Below are 23234 nucleotides of genomic sequence, written 5' to 3' on the forward strand. Positions count from 1 at the left end.
TAATATACACGGTACTTATGAACATAATATTAAACATGTTTTATGACATTCAGTCCCAGGGAGCAAACACGCTGACCCATGTGTGTGAATCACACAGTCCTGGACGAGGCCTGGAGGAGCATCGATCTGTGTTCAAGTGAATGGCGAAAAGGAGTGGATAGTGGAAAATAATATCCTTCAACAGGAATGGTTCAGGTTGAACAGGTAAAGAGTGAACTTTCTTGGAATGCAGCCAATAATTGTGGCAGGTTGGGAAGATGGTAGAGTGATTGTGCTTGTAATGTACTGGTGGTGCTGGGGACTAGGCAAACACTCTGAGAGAGCTGGTGGGAGTTACGGTCCATTTGTAACTCCGGAACTTTAAACTAATCCCATTCAGCACTGACTGTGAAGCCATTGCCTGTTGCAAAACAAAAATGATCACGAATATATTGAGGGAAGGATTTGTAGTATTTGTATATAATGTAAAGCACAGCCTGTTGATAATCCTGTTTAACCATATTTAAAACATTTATCACATGACTACTGGAATAGAGTACATATTTCTTGTCTCCATACTCATCGTCCCCACCAGAAGCACAACACTGAGTTTTGGTCTCCATATCACTCTGTTCATCCACACGAGGAGCGCGGGACCCTACTGTGAAAATTACATCCTCCCACGTTAGTCTCTGCTCGGAGCACTGTGATATATTTCTATTTGGTTGAGCCAACCATGAAGGAGACAATCAATGTGAGAGATTTAATCATGAATCCAATGGAGAATTTTGGACAGACCTATCTGTCTGGCAAAATGCTGTGAGTGTTGGTTTCACAACCGAAGAGAGGGGGATTTCGGTGAATCTCTGTCATATGTTTAATTGGGTAAAGCTCGATGAACACATGAGAGCACAAGATGATAAATTAATGTCGATGTGAGAATATGAATAGTTCATGTGACTGTGAACAACAGAAAAAAATACAACTCTAGGCACAATGGCCACTTTCTATGCACTAAATCCTCTGTAAAATCTTTGAAACGTGCGGAACTGGGACAACGGCCAACAGGATACACAAAGGATACATAGCCATACGTTGCCGAGAGCGGATGGAGAAGAAAGGGGGCACAGATTTCCGACCTCCCTCCGATTCTAAGAGTCGGGTAATAATTGGGACCAGGTCAGGATCAGACTGTGTGATTATTATTTCAGTTCTGGTGGGTGGATGGTTCCAGAGAAAGTTGTGCAATTTGATCACTGTTGCACGAGGAGTACGGGCTGGTTAAATGGGATTACCACATTTTAACAGAGCATATCTCACCCTCTGTTCAGCACTTTCGACAATAATTTTATCCTTTTTGGATTAAAATAAATAAAAGCTCATTGCAGGTTATCATCTCTTTGTGAGGGAAGGCGAGGTAACCAGGACCGTCTATTTTAACTGGAATGGGAATAAATGCTACAGTAGCCAAAACATCATCATTGAGAACCGCTCCAGTTTTTGGTTGTGTCTGAGCTGAAGCCGACACCCTTCTATAACGCTAGATATTGTACAGGTAAATCATAATTTATCAATCACTCACAGTGAGGTTCTGAGATGTATCGCGTTGCTCTCAGAATGTTACATTCACCCCTCATCTTGCAAATAAACAAACCAAAAACAGAATAAGATACGATACGAAGCTATTACTATGTTCCGGAGAACAGCAAGATTCTGAAAAAAAGGGAAACTAACTTCACAGCAGAGATCAAGAATGATTCTGGCAGAACACATAAACGTCTGAAGCACGGTAAAACTTGCGAGATGAATAAGTGAGTGAAATATAGTGCAAAGATTCATTGAGATGGAATGTCGTGCCTGAGGATGTGGGAGGTTGTGACAGAGGGGAGAGAGTCCAAGTGACTGAAGAGAGTCGACTGCAGTGACACAGAGAAGTGAGATGAAGTGTTGGAGGGGAATGGGATGCAGTGATGGAGAGGTGTGGAATGCAGTGATGGAGGGAAATGGGATTCAGTAATTGACAGCATCAAGATGCATTGATTGGGGTGAGTGGGATGTAGTGATTGATGGTGCCGGGAGGCAGTGTCTTCACTGAGTGTGAAATGATGATTTGAGATGGACCGACCCAGTGAAATGGAAATTAATAATTGAGGTGATCGGGATGCGATAACAGTGGTGGGTGAGATATTGTAACTCAGGAGAGAGAACTGGCAGAATTATACAAAGCAGAAGTACCAAAGAGGCCATATGACCAATGAAACATGACAACTATCACAAGTCCCACTTCCTCCGACTAGACCACAGCCTTGTATAATATAACACTTCAAGTGCTGGTCCACTACATTTAAATGTTTTCGAGGTTGCCTTCCTGAACTAACCTCCCAGCCAGTGCGCTCCAAACCTCAGCAGTGTCTGTGCGAATACGTTCTTACGTGAAAAAACTTTCCAAGTCTTCTACTTTTCACTTGAAAATTATACACCCTGTTATTTTAGCTCCGAGTAAGGGAAACCCCCTGTCCATGTCCCTTCTCATCTCTATGCCATTGTAAGGGCCAGTTTGAACATCTTCCTCTCCAAGGGAATCAATGCAATCTCATCCAGCCTTTCTACATAGCTCCATCCCAAGCAAATTCCTGGTAAATATTCTGTGGTCAACCTCCATTGCAGTCAAATCTTCTTGTTGCTGCTCACAGTCCTCCAACAATGTCCTAAACAAAGTGCTGAAACAGCTGAAACATGACCTCGTTACGCGTATGCACTAAAGGATGCCTGAGAAAGGGAACCATCCAATGTGCCTCATTAACTACTCTGTTCACCTCCCTTGCCACATTCAGGGATCTGTGTACAAGCTCCCCCAGATTCCCTTCTTCCTCTCTGATTCCGAATTTCTGGCCATTCATTCAGTAATGTCTTTCATTCTCCCTCATTCCAAATTGAATCATCACATGTATGTCAGGGTTAAATTTCATCTGGTACAGATACCAGCATCTGGCAAACCCTTTATATCCTCCTGTCACCGAATACCTTCCTCCTCACTGGGATTACTTGGCCAATGTCTGTGTAATACATGAACTTAATAAAGATTCCCACCACAGCACACTCCAAAATATTCATCTAGACAGCTGCATTATTTACGAATATCACAAAGCTGAAGTGACCCAGTGATGACCACCGTGGCATCTGCTGCTGCCAGTTCCACAAACTGGCATCTGCTATAGCCACCTTCCTCCAGTCATTCAGAAAAAAATGTTGAATCCAACTTTCCCAATTATTCTGTATACCATGGATTTTATTTGTTTTCCCCTGATGTCCGATTTGGTATCTTGCTAAAGAAATTGTGGAAAGTTGTGTCAACTACATGAACTGCTAAACGCATTTAACCTCTGGGAAATATTCCAATAGGTTTCTGAGGCAGGCCGTCGCTCTGGCAAGCCTCAGTGAATTCCATTTCAAACTTTGTTTCTCCAAATGTACATTAACTGTATGCTTCTTTTTATCCCCCAAGAGGTTTCGTGCAAATTAAATGAGGTCCCTGGTTGACAGCTCCCTGGTATCTATCTACCACATTACATGGAGAGTGTAAGCTGGTGCATTAGCTGTTTTTGTCAGCTTTTGAATGCGCCAAACCTTTCAATACCTCCTCGTTTCATACATCAATCTGATAGGGAACTTCACAGTCCATCTTCCAACATTCTGTGCTTTCATCGTCCTTCTCCAAATAAAGTCATCTGTGACGAATTATTTTAGCATTCTACCAAGGTGCTCCGGTTGAAGCACAGACTACCCCCTTTACCTCAACAGGACTGAATCTTTAAATGGATATTCACTTCCCCTTGACAGATTTGTAGAATATATTGGGATCCACCTTTCTGTTGCCTGCCAGTGTTTCCTTAATCACCTGTTTGTTCCTTCAATTAATTTCGTGCTTTTCTGCATCAATGTTCTTTGTGTCAGAAATGATTTTGCTTCCAGGACTCAGTATCCTGTAATATCTGTGTCCTTGTGATGAACCGGGAATATCTGTGCTCTGATTCAATCCCCATTACCCTGTGAAAGTACATGACTGAGGCACACAGTGCTAGTGTGGATTAGTCTTTGTGGAATGAAGGAAGAAACTAATCATTTTCTAATTGCTCAAAACAATTTATTGAGGGGTGATAGATATAGGACAGATGTCAGAGGTGGGTTCATTACTCAGACGGTAGTGAGGGCGTGAAATGCCCTGCCTACATCAGTAGTAAACTCACCAACTTTAAGGGCATTCAAATTGTCATTGTATAAGCATATGGATGATAATGGAATAGTGTAGGTTAGATGGGCTTCAGGTTGGTTTCATAGGTCGGTGCAACATCGACGGCTGAAGGGTCTGTACTGCGGTGTAGTGTTCTATGTTCTATGTTTGCAAACTAACGAACCAGTTCAGTGAGCGAACCACAATCCGAGCTCCAAATCTCCTCAAGAACCTTCGAGAAACCCAAAAGCAGAAGGACACTCAACTGCACTCACAGGGCGTGCGTACATAAAAAGATATAGATACAAACAGATAGAAACAAACATACACAAAAGAAGTATGCACACTCTTACTGATACAGAGAAAAACTGACCCACTCACAGACATACATTGATACCAATAACACTATCACGGAGTCTCACAGCGAAAACACACACTTCCAATGTATGAATCACAGATAAACGTGAAACACATCCGTGCGTTCACAAGCAAAGCTGCATCAGCGTGGACACATAAATATTGAACTACATACACAATTTCACAACTAGTTATACAATCAACCACGCAAGTAGAGACGCAGAGACAAGCAAAGAGAGGTGCGCTCTTACACATGCAGATGCAGTTGCTGGTCACATTAATACACACACATGCGCGCACACACACACAACCACAAACACATACTAGATACGTACACAGTCAAAGAAGAAGAAACTGGGTATTGAGTTAGCATCGCAACAATGGAATTTATCAAAGAAATACAAGGCTGATCACTGTTGAGCTGAATGGATTGCCTGTAACAGATTGTGCAGGAGTAAACTGTGATGAGCCCCGTGAAATGCTCAGTCATCGATTGGTGTTTGGAACATTGTTGTCTTCATTCCAGGACGTGCTGTTTCAATCCATTCACTGAATGAGGCAACTGTCAGTTCAACGACGCTCATAAGGAAATAATGGGGAAGATGTGGTCGCAATTTTGGCAACTTCCACTTGTTGGACGGTGTATCCTTACAGTTAGATCGAATCCATTCTCCAACAGGCACGGCAAGAGCATGTGACTTGACTCGTGTAACTGATTTGATGAACAACCGCCAGCCAGCAGGAGGAGATCGGTATTTTGGGGAGGTGGGTAACAAATCACTTGATCCAGGTCACTGATAGGTTAACATGTCGTGAGGAGAGGTTTGGTTGTCATGTTTCTTCAATATTTGAACAATAGATGTAACAGGATAGTTCAAAAAGCCTCTTAAGCTGTTCTCTGAATTTGGACTGCATCACGGCATAAATAAAAGTATTTGTACAGCAACTTAAATTCTGCAGCATCACACCAACTTGGTGAAAGGTAATTTCTGACTCTGTATAATCCCCAGGATCTCTTCCCATTATGTTGTAGTATATCACATTTATTACATACACAAGCCGAAGGAGGATGAAACTGCCAAATATGGTGAAAAGTAAAATCACAGATTTCCTTCTGCTCACCATCTCTGGGTCAATACGATTCTCTCCGATGCTTTGACCCTTCAGTCCCTTACGGGCTCTGCTGGCCACTAAAATGTGTCTGACTGTCCCAGCATTAATCAACAAAACCAAACTGAAGTGTAGAAAGGGAGTTAGAATCTTATCAAACCAGTCAAAACCCACCCAACCAGGATGAGTAAAATAGCTTGGCTTCGTAGAACAGAACCAGGGTACATTGTCGATTATTGTCCAAGGCTCATATATAAAGTACAAAGGAATGTTTTTTCAAACAAAGAAGAATGCAGATTGTTGCTAGAACCACAATTGCTGTTTTCACAGTGCAATACCTTGTTTTCAGCTGCTGGCAACAAATGACAACAAAGTGATCAAAGGAGAACATGACGGTAAACCAGGCAGAACAATCTGTAGCTGCAGGACAGCAGGACAGCAGTTAAATTACACATAGGTGTGATATCCAGGAAAGAAATTGGGAAATAATAAAGATTGTCGTGGATAAAGATGACTTCAGTGATAATAACAAGTAGGTCTGCCATTGCCATGGCCACCAGGTAGCGAGTAGTGCAGGTGGAGAGGCTACACTTTCTGTAAGACATGATCACAATCCCCAGTAAATTCACTGAAGAAGACAGAATGAAAAATGAATGAAAATCACTTCCTAAAATTCATCATAATCTGACATGGACCTTCAACACTAAATGGACCATGCATTCATGTGTGTGCGTGTGTGTGTGTGTGTGTGTGTGTTTGTGTGTATGTGTGTGCGCGTGTGTGTGCATATGTGTGTGTGTGTGTGTGTGTGTGTGTGTGTGTGTGTGTGTGTGTGTGTGTGTAGTTGCAGACGCTGTAAGTTTCAAACAACCTGCCCTTCGGAAAATCCTCAGTCTTCGACCCACTCGCCATCCTTACAGACTTTGTTTCCGACTTTGCAAGTCTCTCTACGTAGGTTCCAACTTGAGAGTTTGTGCAGGAAGGACCAGAATAGACATTGTCAAATGCGACTGAGTGTGCGTGCCTGATGCTTCACAGGTGAGGAACCTGCACTGGATTTTCATCTTCCCGTGAAATTAATTACTGTGTATTCAGTGAGACTCATGGCTGAGTGAGACAGAAGTGAGAATGTGGCTGAGGATGAGAACACTGGTGAAATGAGAGCCGGTATTGGTCACACATTGGTCAATTGAAGAAGACATTGTCAGGATTTCACATACACCAAAAAAACTGTGCATCCTCATCAGCATCAGATCTCACCTGGGACTGTCCCTCTCTCAGTATTGGATACTTTTCATAATCGGCCACATCTTCGGGCCAGAAACCAAGCACGGTGTGACCTCTTATCAGAATCAGTCACAACAGAGTATCGGACACTCCAGACTGGTTTCCTTTCAGAATGAGGCATTGTTCTTCATCAGGCTTTTCTTAGAATCAGACACAATGAGTCCTGTCTTTGGATAGGTCTCTGATTATTGTGAAAGAGATGGTGCAATGTTAATATCACTGAAGTAATAAACGAGAACCCAGGCAGATTTCTGAGCATGGGTTTTAATCTCACAATTGTGGTTTGTGAAATTTGAATTCAATAAAACTTCTGTCCCAATAAAGGATGGTGAACAAGAACAAAGAACAACATAAAACAGGAGCAGGCCACCTGGCCCTACAAATCGGCACTGCCACATTTTGTCCTTCCAAACCTACATGGTCTTCACTTCCAAGGTCGGTATCCCTCAATTCCCTTCCTATTCACGGATTCAACCAGGTGCTTCCTGAATGTTGCTATTTTCTGTACTCACACCAGCTTCTCTGACAGTGCTTTCCAGGCACTTACCACCCTTTGTGTGAATAATTCCCTCCTCCCAACTTAAAACTATGTCCCCTCGTAATTGACCACTCTGCCGTGGAAAAAAAGTCATACTTTTCACTCTATCCATGCTATTCATCATCTTATAAATTTCCATTAGTTCACCCCTCAGCCTCCGGTGTTCCAGCAAAACACAAAGCCACCCTGTTCGATCGGTCTCCCGAGCCAGAAAGTATAAACATGTGTTAGCTATTTAAATAACAAGGTGCATAGCTGGATGAACACAACAGGCCAAGCAGCATCAGAGGAGCAGGAGAACAGACGTTTGGGGAATGGACCCTCTTTCAGAAATGGGGGAGAGGAAGGGGACTCTGAACACACAAACTCGTACAAATTTAATCAGTACAGCCACTTACCAGGAACGCCAATAACAGCAAGAATCATGTAATAAATTTTCACCACTCGCTGAATTGGAAGATGCATTTTCACGGTAACGTCTCTCTTAAACTGCGTGTAATTATCCTGCAATCAATTCCAAAATGTCTTTTCACGAAGCACTTAATTTATTCCCTGTCAAATGGCCTTGTGAATGTTAACGTTACATCATTCAATTTAATGATCTTTCTTGAAAGCAAAACAAAGTGTGCAGTAGGTGGTGAATTCCCCGGTGTGTTCGTTATGTTCAGCACGAAAACCAGACTGTTCAGTTCCCAACACAACCATGAACGAAGCTGAATTCTCACGTGAATGGCGCTGTCCCACACAAATGCCACGAGTCCCATTTCTTGGTTCTCAGATTGTTTGTATCATGTCCTTCACTCGACTGCAACCATTCTGCTCTTGAAATCGAAGTGAGTTATTTCGATGAATGAATTATTGCAAACTGGTTGAACATAGAAAATTATTGCTGCTACTTTAAGTCGAAGAGTGATACATCATAGAAACAGGTCATTCAGCCCATGTCTGTGCCACCCAACAGAATCAAAATAATACTGAGGAATGAACTGCACTTAGCCAGTAGCCTGACATTTCCTTTCACGTTGAGAGTTCGCTCAGAAACTTCTGAAATGTTGCGAGAATGCATGCCTTCAGCGGCCTCTCAGGCATTTAGATCCATGACTCTGCTGCCCAAGGCTGTCCAAAAGCTTCCTGAACATTTTCCACATTTATAATTTACCTCTTGACCTGAAACTTACGTCGACTTCTTCAAGACAGGTTTGCCATGGAAAATGCTTTCACAAACTCCCGTTACTGCATCGGTCATAATTTCATACACCAGACCTTAACCAGACAGCACCCCGCCACAGCTCACATTTCTCTGGTGTAACCAACCACAGGCTGTGCAGTCTCTCCTCGTAACTGGTATAGTTATGGGCCAAATGCTGGCAAATTGGAGTAGATTAAGAGCTATGCCTGCCTCTTTGTAGGTTACATGGAACAATCCCTCTTCGGAAGTTACATCCACGCTGGATGTCACAAAAACTCTGCAATCATGATTTTTTTTTTGGTACAGCCAACGTGTCTGCACATTCTCCATGATGTACCACGGGAATTTACTAAAGATGCTCAGACAAAACTTTCCACCCCATGGTCACTTATATCTGGAAGCAAAGGGGCAGCAGAAACAGTGAAAGTCAACAACGGCAGTTTGATCATTGGCACAGCAATTGACTCTGAGTTACATCTGGAAGTGTCGAATTACAGGCGATGTGCCCGGACTGAGCATTCCATAGTCAGGGCCAAGGAAACCTGTGCAAGACTTCAGGATGACATGTTATCACCTTCGTTCTAGGGGCAACGATGTCTCTGAGCAAGCATAAGTTATTCAAAATGGGAGAGTAAGCAGAGAGACTCTGTGGTGCATATTGCCATCAATAATGTAGGCAGAAAGGGAGATCGGATCCTGCAACAGGACATTAGGGAATAAGATGGAAAGATGATAAAGAGAAATTCTAGCGTTGGAATGTCAGAATTAACTTCCTCTACCATATGGCAGTGTGCCCAGAAATTGGATGATAATGCAGTGGCTGAAGCGTGAGTGTCGGAGGAAGGGATTGATCTCTCTGGATCATTGGAATCACTGCCAGGGAAGGAGGAACATGCAGGATGGATTGCGTCTCGGCTGGATGGGTTCCAATATCCTTGTAGTGATATTTGTGACTGCCACCCACGAGGGTATGAACTAGTATTACAGGTGGGTGTGAACCAGATCCAGCATGTCAGCAGATATTGTAAGAACTGCCAATGCTGGAGAATCTGAGATAACAAGGTGTGGATCTCGATGAGTGCAGCAGACCAAGCAGCACCAGAGGAGAAGGAAAGCTGTCATTTTGGGTCTAGAATGGTCTTCGAAAATGGGGGAGGGGAAGGGGATTCTGAAATAAATAAGGAAAGTGCGTGAGGCAGATAAATGATGGATAAAGGAGAAGACAGGTAGAGAGGAGACAGACAGGTCAAAGAGGAGGGGATGGAGTCAGTAAAGGTGAGTGTAGGTGGGGAGTTAGGGAGGGGATAGGTCAATCCAGAGAGCTTGGAGAGGTCAAGGAAGCAGGATGAGGCTGGAAGGTAGGAGATGTGAGTGAGGCTTGAGGTGCGAGGAGTAGATTGGTGGGAGGAAGGACAGGTTAAGGAGGCGGGGACGAGCTGGGCTTGTTTTGGGATGCTGTCGGGGAGGGGACATTTTGAACCTTGTGAAGAACACATTGATACCATTGGGCTGTGTGGTTTCCAAGCGGAATATGAGATGCTGTTCCTGCAACCTTTGTGTGTTGTGGCACTGCAGGAGGTGCGGGATGGACATGTCATCTAAGGAATGGGAGGTGGGAGTTGGAATGGCTCACGTCTGGGAGGTGCAGTTGTTTGTCATGAACCGAGCGGAGGTGTTCCAGAAAGTGGTCCCCAAGCATCTGCTTGGTTTCCCCAATGTAGAGGAGGCCACATTGGGAACAGCAGGGGCAATATACCACATTAGCAGACGTGCAGGTGAACATCTTTTTGATATGGAAAGTCTTCTTGGGGCCTGGGATGAGTGAGGGGGGAGGTATCGGGGCAGGGTATCAATTCCTGCCGTTGAAGGGAAAGGTGCCGGTGTGATTGGGCTAGTGGGGAGGGTGGAACAGACAAGGGAGTCATCGGGAGAGTGTTCCCTCTGGAAAGCAGAGAAGGGTGGGAAGGGAAACATGTCTTTGGTAGTGGGGTAAGATTGCAGATGGCAAAAGTGCCATAGGATGATGCATTGGAACTGAAGGTTGGTGGGGTGGTAAGTGAGGATGAGGTGTATTCTGATTTGGTTGCTATTGTGGGAAGAGGGTGTGAGGAATGAGTTGCGGGGAATGTGAGAGACATGGTCGAGGATGTTTTTGACTATTGTGGAGGGGAAGTTGCGGCCCTTGACAAACAAGGACATCTGGGACATCCAGTATGGATGAATGTCTCATCTCGGGAGCAGATGCTGCAGAGGTGAGGGAATTTGGAATGAGGGTGGCATTTTTACAGGACGGTCGGTCAGAGGAGGTGTACACTAGGTAGGAATTGGTTGTCTTGAAATAGATATTGGTTTCCAGACAGTTGCCAGAGATGTCCACAAAGGAAAGAAAGGTACTGGAGGTGGTCCATTTAAACTTAAGGTTGGGATGGAAAGTGTTAGTGAAGTGGATGAACTGTTCGAGCTCCTCTTGGGTGCATGAGGTGATGTCGATACAGTAATCAATGTAACAGAGGAGGAAGTGGGGTTTAGGGCCAGTGTAACTTCCGAAGAGGGATTGTTCCATGTAACCTACAAAGTGGCAGGCATAGCTTGGGCCTATGTGGGTACCCATGGCCTCCTCTTTTGTCTGGAGGAAGTGGGAGGATTCGAAGGAGAAGTTGTTCAGGGTGAAGGCAAGTTCAATGAAGTGAATAAGGGTGCCAGTGTAGGGGGTCTGTTCGGGTCTGCAGGACAGGAAGAAGTGGAGGGCCTTTAGGCCATCTTATGGGGAACGCAGGTGTATAGCGACTGGATGTCCATGATAAAGACTATATGTTGGCGACCAGGGACTTGTAAATTTTGGAGGAGGTGGCGGGTGTAGGTGGTGTCACAGGCGTAGGTTGTGTGTAGCTGGAGCAAGGAGGTGAAAATGGATCTGAGGTAAGCGAAGATAAGATCGGTGGGGCAGGGGGAGGCAGAGAAAATGACCAGGGCCGTCAGGTTTGTGGGTCTTGGGAATGAGATAGAAATGAGCGGTGCAGGTTTGGGGGATAATGAGGTTTGAGTCTGTGGGTGGGAGGTCACCTGAAGTGATGAGTTTGTGGATGGTCAGGAAGATGATGCTTTGGTGGTCGGTCATGGGATCATGATCAAGGGGGCGGTAGGAAGAGGTGTCAGAGAGCTGGTATCTGGCCTCAGCGATGTAGAGGTCAGTGTGCCATACTACAACTGTGCCTCCCTGGTCTGCACCTTTCAGTTGTGAACTTTTCAACTCCCCCTCCCACTCCTTGGACGATATGTACATCCTGGGTCTCCTAACAATGCCACCCGAAGGTTACAGGAACAACAACTCATATTTTGCTTGGGAACACTCCAGCCCCATTAGTATCAATGTGGACTTCATAAGTTTCAAAAACTCTGCAATAGCCCTGTTTGATGTGAAAACGTGATGAACTTTTTAGCTCAGGCATACACCTTTGAAATGATTTGTATGAAGGATAATGAATTTATCAGGGAATCATCTCTCATGCCCTTCTAACCCTTAACTCTTCTTTCAATAGGTTCAACGAACAGATGAACTACTTGTTTCTACATTTGCCATGGTTTTATGTGTGATTATTCTATTGTCTGGGTTAAAGTTCTATTACAATTCTGTCATTGTTTTCAAAACACTTTCAGATGAAAGATAGTTTGGTGACGACCTGTGCATATATTTAAATTTTTCATTCCTTTACGTCTGTTAAGGCTGTGAAAATGCCACCTAAAAATCAAAGTCAGAGGCTTCCACTCATTCTTCTGAGCTTTCCAACCTCAAATACCTGTGTATTTCAGAGGCAAATGAAGTATATTTTCAGTCTTGATAAATATTGAATCACTTTGCAACTCTCAGAAGTGCATGCTTCCATTAGAGCATGGAAAACTTTGTACCTGAGAATGAAACATGCCTATTGCAAGATTGGAGTTGGTGTTGTAACATATTGACATATGTAACATATTGTAACATATTGCTTTGCATTAGGAGCAATTTGTAGCCTGTGTCAATTTTTCTCTTCAGTTTTTTAACTGGCATAGAATGAAATGATGAATCTGGTTGCATTAAGTGAACACAGCAATTGCTGGAAAATATCAGCAGGCCTGGAAGCATCTGTAAAGAAAAACTGGAGTTCCAGGCCCCTCGGGGCACTGCTTGCTACTAACTCCTTAGTCACATGGGTGTCTTTAGTGGTTTGCTGCGTGGATAAAGTTATATTCACGGCTGGTGTTTTCTGGTCTTACACCTGCACACACACAACACGGGTGCTGGGGCAAAATAAAAGCACTACAGCTCTATGCCAGTAGCCACGTCCAGTGTCCTGTGCAGTAGTAAATAAGGAGAGACTTGGTGACAGGACCTAACCTCTGCACAGTTATTTCAAAACTGTTCAGAGACAATGACAAACTATAATACAGGAATTGAAAATAATTTGCTATTTCTAGGATGCAACATAAGCATGCTGTTTTCTGAGAGAGAGGAGATAACAACACTTGATAACGTGCCACCTTGTGACACACAGTTAAATAGGAACGTCTGTCGAAGTAAAGTCCTGAGGTAAATGAGTAAAATGCAGCAACAGCCACACTTCAAACAGGCACCTCATGCCGAACGTTAAACAAAACAGGGAGCTGCTTCTGATATGAAAGCAAGTTCCAGGGTTGATGGATCCAGAACAATAATCAATAAAGTGGACAAATGCATCAAAAGGACCATCAATAATTTCACACCATGAACTCTATGGACAGAAACTTGTATAAGAATTCAACTTCAGGACTCTTCAGTCGCAGAGTTTCAGAGAGTAACACTGTATAAGAATCTAAGAGTGAGCACATCCAGAGGCAAACACTATTTGTTTGAACCGATTTGGTGAGAGTCCTGTTGCATGATCACACTTAACTTGCTGAGAGGAGGTGTCCTTTATTGTTTCGCCTGTGCAATAAAGATGAAATAATTGTCTCAGTGTTTGATCATAGAATCCCTACAGTGTTGAGGTGTTCTTTTAATTTGCATTGCACACACAAAATTGCTTCAGGCCTTCCTGGGAGAAGCTGGATGAATTGGGTGAAGAAACGTATCAACCATAACTGAATGGTGGAGCAGACTGGATGGCAGAAATTTCCGAATTCTTTTCCTGTGTTTTGTGTGTTAATTGTTGTCTAGTCAGGGAACTCCTTTTTTTTAACAATAGATTCCCTACAGTGTGGAAACAGGCCCCTTTGGCCCAACAAGTCCACACTGCCCCTTGCAGAATCCCACCCAGACCCATTCCCCTATAACCCACACACCCCTGAACACTACGGGCAATTTAGCACGGCCGACCCACCCAACCTGCACATCTTTGGACTGTGGGAGGAAATCAGATCACCCAGATGAAACCTATGCATACAAACTCCACATCGACAGTCACCCGAAGCTGGAATTGACTCTGTGAGGCTGCAGTGCTAACCACTGAGTGAGCGCGCCACCAGAAAGATTGTTTGAAAGTTTATTTTCGTTCATTCACAAAACAATTTTTTTTTGGAAAAGTCAAACTGAGAACAGGATGCATTTGACACGACATAGATTAATGATGACACTGCAGTGTGTATTGTGACTACTGTGATTTTCTTGATTCTTCTACTTTGTTTTCTCTTGTTAGGATTTTACAAATTTTATCACTGATGTGCTTGTTGAAAAACGAGTTTGCATGTTCTACAGCAATTAAGAGTAAATCTTAAATCTTTTTTTTTCAGGGGACACCAATGCCCATGATTGTAATGTTGTTCACTCCCTCCCAGCCCAGATTCATTCAAAGAAACCTCATAGTTGAATGGAGTACTGATTTACAGTGTGCCCAAACTCTCACAGGGATTCTATTTACTCCAAGAAAATCCATCTTCAGAGATGAAAAGATGTGTGAGCTGCCATTTTAGTAGGAGTGATATAAAGTATTGCAAAATCCTGATTTGTAAATATTTTTATCGGTGATGGGTTCACTTTTGTTTGTCATTTAGAAAAATGGTTTAGATGAGCATTTTGGAGGAATGGGTAGTGAGTTTTCAGATGACATCCAGATTGCTGGTATCATGGACAGTGAAGAAGGTTATCGATGATTCGAAAGAGAATGTGTTGAATTGGTTTGATGGAGTTTAATTTGGATAAACAGAAGGTTTGAATTTTGATAAAGCAAGCAGCTGCAAGACTTAAGCAATGAAAAGTTGGTCCTTGGGTTGTGTAGTAAAACAGAGTCTTCAGTGATCGGGTCCACAATTCTTTGAAGTTTGCATCCCATGTTGGTTGGATCGGTTAAGAATGCATTTAGGACACTTGCACTCATTGCTCAGGCCGTTGAGTGCAGCAGTTGGGATGTTACTTTGATGTTGTGCAGGACCTTGGTGAGGCCTCTCCTGGAGGACTCTTTAAAGGCTTTGCTGCCCAGTGATAGGTCGGACATGACCAGCTGTAGAGGATTCAGAAGAGATTTTCTAGGAAGTTGCCTGGAATGGAATTGTTTGTGTTGTAAGGAGGGACTGGATCAGTTGGAACGCTTTCTCAATGCAGCTTGTAAGATTGGAGGTTTACCTTACAGAGGTTTATGAATTCATGAAGGATACACGTAACGCGAATGGTAGGTGTCCTTTTCTCCATCGTATGGGCGATTTCAAGACTGAGGGGTATTGTTTAACGCGAGAGGAGAAAGATTTAAGAAAAGGCACGTGGGTATTTTCTTTTGCAGGGCTCGGTTCCTGTGTCGAATGAATTTCCAGAGGAAGTAATGGATGATGCTACAGTTACAATGTATCAAAGACATTTAGGTAAGTGCATGAATAGTAAGTTGAAGGGAAATGGGCGGCACTCAGGGAGGTGGGACTAGTTTAGTTTGGGATTATGGTCGGCATGGATTACTTGGATTAAAAAGCCTATTTCTGTTCGAATGAATGTATGACTACATGACGGTATTTACAAGGTCCTGTTCTTATGAACTCAGAGCAAACGTTCACTGATAATTATGTTTGCATGAAAAATAAAATGGTTGAGCAACTGTAACTACCCTTCTTCAACCAAGAGCCCCTGCATTCGCACGTGTGTTATTCACACAAGAACTGCAACAGTTGAACAAGACAGCAAACTACAATCTGAGTTGGGCAGCAAGGATGGTGCATTAAGTATTGACTGAAACAATGTCTCAGAATTCCTCCCCTTGAATCAAATGAAAATATAAGGACATAGAGCAGATATTTATTCTGTGTGAGAACAAAACAGTTGATCAGACCTTCTGCCATGTTACTGCGAACTGAAAACATATTTCACAGTGTAAGCACATTGGGGAGGACATGTACGACTGAGATGACAAGAGAGTTTTCAAACTGTGACTACTGCCTTTTGTGGCATAGAATCAAGTAAGGTCAAAACATTGGGTACATTCAGGAAGCAGACATGTGTGTTTCTGAGGGCTACACGGGTGAAAGGTTGTTGGGAGAATGCGGGAGAATGTACTGCAGTGATCAGATCATTCCTGTAATAGATATTTCCATGAGTCTATGGTTCATACATGCACTCATCAGTGAGTGTTTAAGGCATCATACAGATGTGTACTTTCGGATAATTTACAGATATTGCAGGCCTCAGCCGTTCAATAAACTATTTTAAATCAGTATCATGCAATAACCAGGATAGCAAGGACATATTTTACCTTTGGTGCTTCTTTTACCTGTTTGAAGTTTCTGTGCGTGACGTTTCAATGTGTAATTTTGTCGGAGAGTGGGTCTCATTCCAGCGACATTAACGCACAACATGCAGTTTCCAAGTTTGAGGCAGTAATATCTTTGATTGTTTGTCCAGACAAAAACAAACTTGACCATGGGCAGAACCTGATGCATTTGATTTAAGTAGCTGTAGTGGATTCATTTATTTATGTGTTATATTGGCATGGTCTGAGAATTCGATAGTTGGCAGGAAATAGCAAATGGTGTTAAGGATTTTTATTTTGGCTTGGCGAGGTAGATCGAATGGGGTTCAACAGAAGCGGTGCTGGGACCACAAACGTTTACAGTCTATGTTCATGATTTGGAGGAAGGGAACACTTCTTCCAAAATTTTAAATGCCAGTGGTAAAATCACATTGGAAAAAAAAATCAACTCAGTACATGAAATTGAAAACATTATCGTTGAATAAGTATGCTACCTGCAATATTCAAACAGAAAATCTTAAATAACTAAAAGTAACACACACATCAAATGTCCAGTTGAAAATATAAGAACTATCTGAGCAAAGCATTTTTATTTTCCAGCCAGACAGGCGAAGGGAATTCCATTGTGTAAAATGATGTGACATTAAGGCTCAGCTTCAAAGAGAATCGTTTAAAATGCATTTGCCTTGTCTGTGTGTTTTTCAGTTAATCAAAGAACTTGTTAAATAGAGATTTCATTACATTGCTCAGCTCTTCTCTGAATTTGTTCTGAGTTACTACATAAATACATGGGTTCAGGAAACAGCTCAACAACTTGAGGATATCTCCTGTTTCAGTTGCGACATATTGAGGGTTGTTGAAATCACCTCGGTAATAATTAGGGTTTGACAATCTAGTAATGACCAAACTCATAGAATGTGTCAACCAAAGTAATATGAAACTAATTGATACTGAGAACAATAAAATGATGGACTTCCTACGGTTTTCCATCTCTGAATTGCTATGATTCTCAATTCTGTGACCCTTAAGCCCAATGCGAATCCTATTTGCAACTAATATACGGTGGATGGTTAAAGAATTAAACACGAACATGAGGATGAATGGAAGCCAAGCAATCCAGGCACTGTAAAACCAGACAAATGCTATCCCTGGAGATGAACCTAAGAAATTTGAACTTGATCGGCAGCCCCACTGGATTTTGTTGATGATTTGCTCTGGCTCATATGCAAACAAAACCGGTATATTCTTTAACAAGATCAAGACTGAGATGACCGTTAATACCGTGGTTGCAGTTCTTTTGGTGCAATATTTTGCTTTAAACCTCTGGCAGCAGATCACCACAAATCTGTCAAATGTGAAGGAAACGGTGAACCAAACGGTTAAATCGAGACTCACGGTAATCATATATACAATGAACTTACACACTGGTGTGTGGGACAGGAAGGAAAATGGAAAGTGATAACTCAAAATACGATATACTATAATGCTGTTGATAGTGACTAATAGATCCGCTGTTGCCATGGCCACCATGTAAGCTGAGATGCATTTAGAAAGACCAGAATTTCTTCGTAAGAGAATAAAAACTGTTATCATGTTCACTGTAAGAGAGGCAAAGAAGGTAAGTAATAGTGCAATGCACGTTTGAAATAGAGGTGAAGGTACTTATTAAGAGCATTTGAACATATTGTGATTGATTTAAAAATAGAAAATTTACCCAAGTGTTTAATATGTTGCGTCAGTCATCATTCCATATAGTATAGCCAGCCTGTCTAAAAATCATCAATTTTCAATGCAGATGACACTTATAGTGGATCATTACTACAGGAGTAGTGTTTTCGGATAAAGTGAAACAAAAAGCAGTCAGTGTCCAGACACATTTCTTGATATTGTTCTGGCAACAATGACATGAGGAAATATACAATATGTAGCATTAACAAGGAGAAACTAAAATCTACTAAAAGCAAACAAGTGAGAATGACTTACCTGGAAGACAAGCAGCTGCGAGAAGTGGATAGTAAATCTCTTTCAACAGCAAAATTGCTGGTTTTCTCATTTATGAGAATGAATCACTTCTGTCTGTGTTGAAGGTCTCTGACAGTTGTATGACCAGGTTATGGAAAGCTAGTCTGTACTTATACACGCGTCAGATCTCCAGAGTATTAAATGTGTCAAATCATCACTCATATTAATGACAATCACTTCGATTTTTTGCATAATACACTGAATGAAATAGGATCTGACCCTGACGCCATACATTTAATTGATTGTCTCCCTTGTTGTTTGGTCTATGATGTCACGCGCATTCCTTAATTTCTGAAATTAGACAGTTGTCTTTTGTCTAAAATAAGCCTGACTCATGAATCGGTTTCAAAATTTTGTTTGCATTAATTCCTGTATCTACAGTGCTCTGCTCCACCGAGCTGCCAGTAGCTACAACTGGAACATATATGGGTGCTCACCACATTCTATCAATGATACAGTTTCTTAAATTGCATACTCGGTCACGATTACTGGGAAGGGAATTCTAACAGCTTGATTGCCATCTGTGAGATTCACTTTAGTTTTTTTTCTGCAGCCTTCGAAATTTCACATGCCCTCTGCCACAAACATATTCTAGACAACTGAGAAATCCTCTGGAGTTTATCTACAGGCCTAGGTATGGACACAGAGCTCTGAATAAATTTTATTTTTCTCCTAGAAAACAGAGCGGCATGCAACATCTTCAAACAAGCTATTAATGCAAAAGAATATCGAGGAGTATTCAGCATCACCACCAACAGTATGAACGTTGTAACAGAAAAACTAATTGTTCTCAAGGAAGATTTGCTTTCTGGTACTGATGATTTGCATCCTGAGATTATAAAATAAGTAGCTGCAGAGAGGGTAGCTACATTGGTTTTAATTTTATCAAAAATAAACTCTTGAATTCCGGAGACACACCAGAGGATCCTAAAACAACCAATGTGTCATCCTATTTAAAAAAAAGAACGAGGCAAAAAAGTTGTTAAATATAAGCTGATCAGCGAAACACCTCAACAGCAATGATTGAATGGGAGAGGAGACTCGATGGGCCAGATGACCCAGTTTCATCTCCAATGTCATTGTGCTCAAAATTCCTTCGACATTTTGAGAATGTCTGAACCACAATGGAAAAAAGGGAAACAATGGATGCATTGCATTTAGACTTTGAGTCAGCATTTCATAAGGGAGCTAACAAAAGGTTAAGACATTAGACACCACGGTGTTGAAAATTTTATGTGGTGCAGCTTGAGAATTTGGTATTTGGCAGGGAATAACGAATAGTTTTATGGAGTTGTTTTTTGTTTGGTGGTCTCTCTAGTAGGGTTCAAATGAATCAGTGCTGGGACCACAAACCTGTACAAAATCTATGTCAATGATTTAGAGGAAGGGAGCAAATGTGCTTTTGCCAAATATTCAGATGACACTCTCAAAGGTGAAAAGGCAAATTCTAAATGGGATACAATCAAAATACCGAGGTATTGATGGTTTAAGTAAGTGAGCAAAATTTTCCACAATGAAAACTTTTTAAAAAGTGGGAAAATGAGAAGTTGTTACTTTTCAAATGGAAATCAAGGAATCAAAACATTGTTTAGCTGAAGACCACATGACAAAGGTGCAGAAATTAGACCATTCATCCCATTAAGTCTGCTTTGTCAACCCCATTGTACTGCTTTCTCCCTGTAACCTTTAATCTCTTTCAAACTGCCTTCTGTGGTGTGAATTCCAACGATTTGCCACTGTCTAGCTGAAGAAGTTTCTCCTTATCTCTGACCTAAAATGCCTAACCTTTACTCTAAGGCTATGCCCTCCGGTCCTTGACTGTCCTAACATTGGAAATATTTTCCCAACGTTCACTCTGTCCAGGCCATTAATTACTCTGCAACTTTCAACCAGATGCCCCCTCATTTTGCTAAACTCCATTGAGCTGAGATCCAGAGTCCACAAAATTTCCTCATATAGATCATAGATCATAGAATGCTTTGGCCCATCAAGCCCACACTGACCTGTCCTCATATAACCCACCTCATCTCCACATCCCTGAGCACAAAAGGCAATTTAGCTTGTTAAGCTTTACATTTCTGGAACCTCCAAATCCAGTGTATCCTTTCTGAGATATGGGGCCCAAAGCTGCTTAAAATATTACAAATGTGGCCTGGCCAAAATCTTCTAGAGCCGCAGAAGTAAATCTATGCTTTTGCATTCAATTTCGCTCAAAATAAGTGGCAACATTGCTTTTACCTTCCTAACTACTGACTCAACCTTCAAGCTTACCTTGAGAATATCCCAGGCAAGAACATTCAAGCCTCTGCACTTCAGACTTCTGAATGTTCTCCCCGTTTACAAAATGGTCCATGCTTCTATCCTTCTCACCATGTGCATGACCTCTCACTTTGCCATGTTGTACTCCATACCTCACACTTTCCCACGTTATACTCCACTTTGTACTCACTGTAGTTCATTATTTGAATGAGGAAAACCCACAGGAAGCTGTAACACAGAAATACTTAAACGTACTTGTGCATAAAACACAGACGTCAGTGAGGAGTTGCAAAAGGGAATCAGGAAATTGAGTTGAATTGTGGCCCATATTTCAAAGTGGTTGTTTCAGAAGAGTGTGGAACAAGTACAAGTGCTGGGATACTGTGCGCAGTTTCTGTCTCCTTGTTTAAAGAAATCTATCATTCCTTTGCAGGTTAACAAAGTGTGGAGCTGGATGAACACAGCAGGCCAAGCAGCATCTCAGGAGCACAATAGCTGATGTTTCGGACCCAGACCCTTCATCTCAGAGCGGGGTGGAGAGGGGGTTCTGAAATAAATAGGGAGAGAGGGTGGGGCGGACCGAAGATGGACAGAGGAGGAGATAGTTGGAGAGGAGAGTATAGGTGGGGAGGTGGGGACGGGATAGGTCAGTCTGGGGAGGATGGACAGGTCAATGAGGTGGGATGAGGTTAGTAGGTTGGAAATGGAGGTGCGCCTTGAGGTGGGAGGAGGGGACAGGTGAGACCAAGAACAGGTTAGGGAGACAGTGACGAGCTGGGCTGGTTTTGGGATGCAGTGAGGGAGGGGAGATTTTGAATCTTGTGAAGTTCACGTTGATAGCATTGGGCTTCAGCGTTCCCAAGCGGAATATGAGTTGCTGTTCCTGCATCCTTCGGGTGGCATCATTGTGGCACTGCAGGAGGCCCATGATGGGCATATCATCACAGGAATGGAAGGGGGAGTTAAAATTGTTCGCGACTGGGAGGTGCAGTTTTTTGTTGCGAACCGATCGGAGGTGTTCCGCAAAGTCGTCCTCAATCTCCGCTTCGTTTTCCCAATGTAGAGGAAGCCACGCTGGGTACAGTGGATACAATATACTACATTGGCAGATGTGCAGGGGAACATCTGCTTAATATGGAAAGTCATCTTGGAGCCTGAGATGGGGATGAGGGATAACTGCACCTCCCAGTCACGAACCATTTTAACTCCCCTTCCCAATCCTTAGATGACATGTCCATCCTGGGCCTCCTGCAGTGCCACAATGATGCCTGCCAAAGATTGCAGGAACAGCAACTTATATTCCGCTTGGGAACCCTGCAGCCCAATGGTATCAATGTGGATTTCACCAGCTTCAAAATCTCCGCCATCCCCCAACTCCATCCCAAAACCAGCCCAGTTCGTCCATGCCTCCCTAACCTTCTCTTCCTCTCACCTATCCACTCCTTCCACCTCAAGCCGCACCTCCATTTCCGACCTACCAACCTCATCCCGCCTCCTTGACTTGTCTGTACTCCCCGGACTGACCTATCCCCTCCCCACTTCCCCACCCATACTGTCCTCTTCACCTATCTTCTCCTCTGTCCATCTTCGGTCTGCCTCGCCCTCTCTCCCTATTTATTTCAGAACTCTCTCCACGTCCCCCTCTCTGATGAAGGGTCGAGGCCCGAAACATCAGTTTTTGTGCTCCTGTGATGCTGCTTGGCCTGCTGTGTTCATCCAGCTTCACACTTTGTTATCTTGGATTCTCCAGCATCTGCCGTTCCAATTATCTCTGATTCCTTTACGGAATTCAGAGAATGTTCAGCTACACAATCCCGAGTGTGAGTGGATTGTAATATGAACAAAGGCTAAACAGGCTGGGAATCTACTGTTTGGAGTTTAGAATTATGAGAGGTGATCTAATTGAAACTTGAAGAATTCTGAATGGACTTGACCAGGTAAATGCTGAGAGAATGTCTACCCCCATTGGAGAGCCTACGATTAAAGGTTATGGTATCAGAATAAAGGATAGTTAATCTGAGACAGATATATTGTAGAATTTCTTCTCGCATGGGGATTGCTATCTTTGGAACTCCTTGCCAAAAGAGAGCTGTGGAGACAGAGTCCATGTGTATATTAAAGTCTGAGATGGGTAGATTCTTGATCAGTAGAGGTATCATGTGTTTCACGAAAAAGGCAGGCCTGTGGATGTGATGAATATTCGAGTGACTGTGTTCCTATTGGATGTCAGAACAGGCTCGAGAGGCAGTATGGTCTATTATTCATATTTCTTGTGGTCTTATGTCTTTAGTATGCACAGATCATAACATTCAAATCACTGTAGTAAATGTTTGGTCAATCTGTCCATTGCTGGACAGAGAATTATTTTTGTTTTTTTTTGCAGCATGCACTGTTTGACCCATATTTTATGGAGCATTCTGCAGTCATTATGATTTCAAAGAACACATTAGTGACTGTAATTAATTCTATGGGTTTCCTCGAGAACTCCACCTTTTACCACACTTCTCTTACCCATCAGTGTTGACTCTCCAGCTCCAATAAACATCTATTTCAGTGAACACTTTTGCCGTAAATATTTGT

The 23234-nt window shown here is 42.6% G+C and overlaps 1 protein-coding gene and 2 pseudogenes across 2 annotated transcripts; 1 reads left to right on the forward strand and 2 right to left on the reverse strand.

Moving 5' to 3' along the window:
- The window catches only part of LOC132206921 (uncharacterized), a 1098881-nt pseudogene that overhangs the window by 457454 nt on the left and 618193 nt on the right, over positions 1 to 23234 (forward strand).
- LOC132206920 (uncharacterized) overlaps positions 1 to 23234 on the reverse strand; it is a 172324-nt pseudogene that overhangs the window by 74454 nt on the left and 74636 nt on the right.
- LOC132206919 (probable G-protein coupled receptor 139) lies at positions 16950 to 18464 on the reverse strand. 2 transcript variants are annotated; one of them, XR_009443217.1, is made up of 2 exons: positions 18357 to 18464; positions 16950 to 17718 (listed from the first exon to the last, which is right to left on the reverse strand). XR_009443217.1 is itself a non-coding variant. In XM_059642016.1 (2 exons), the coding sequence occupies exons 1-2, from the start codon at positions 18424 to 18426 to the stop codon at positions 17079 to 17081; spliced, it is 963 nt and encodes a 320-aa protein (XP_059497999.1). In that variant the 5' UTR covers positions 18427 to 18454; the 3' UTR covers positions 16950 to 17078. The 2 variants fall into 2 exon arrangements, 1 of the variants encoding a protein (XP_059497999.1); XM_059642016.1 differs by having other exon boundaries at positions 16950 to 17971; positions 18357 to 18454.

This window comes from Stegostoma tigrinum, chromosome 44 (genome assembly GCF_030684315.1).
Source record: "Stegostoma tigrinum isolate sSteTig4 chromosome 44, sSteTig4.hap1, whole genome shotgun sequence".
Lineage (NCBI taxonomy): Eukaryota > Metazoa > Chordata > Chondrichthyes > Orectolobiformes > Stegostomatidae > Stegostoma > Stegostoma tigrinum.

Bases quoted from the DNA above. Each gene is read 5' to 3' on its own strand.
- LOC132206919 (XM_059642016.1), bottom strand. From the start codon at position 18,426: ATGAGAAAACCAGCAATTTTGCTGTTGAAAGAGATTTACTATCCACTT. The intron at 17,972-18,356 runs GTAAGTCATTCT...CCTCTCTTACAG, and splicing joins CGCAGCTGCTTGTCTTCCAG to TGAACATGATAACAGTTTTT.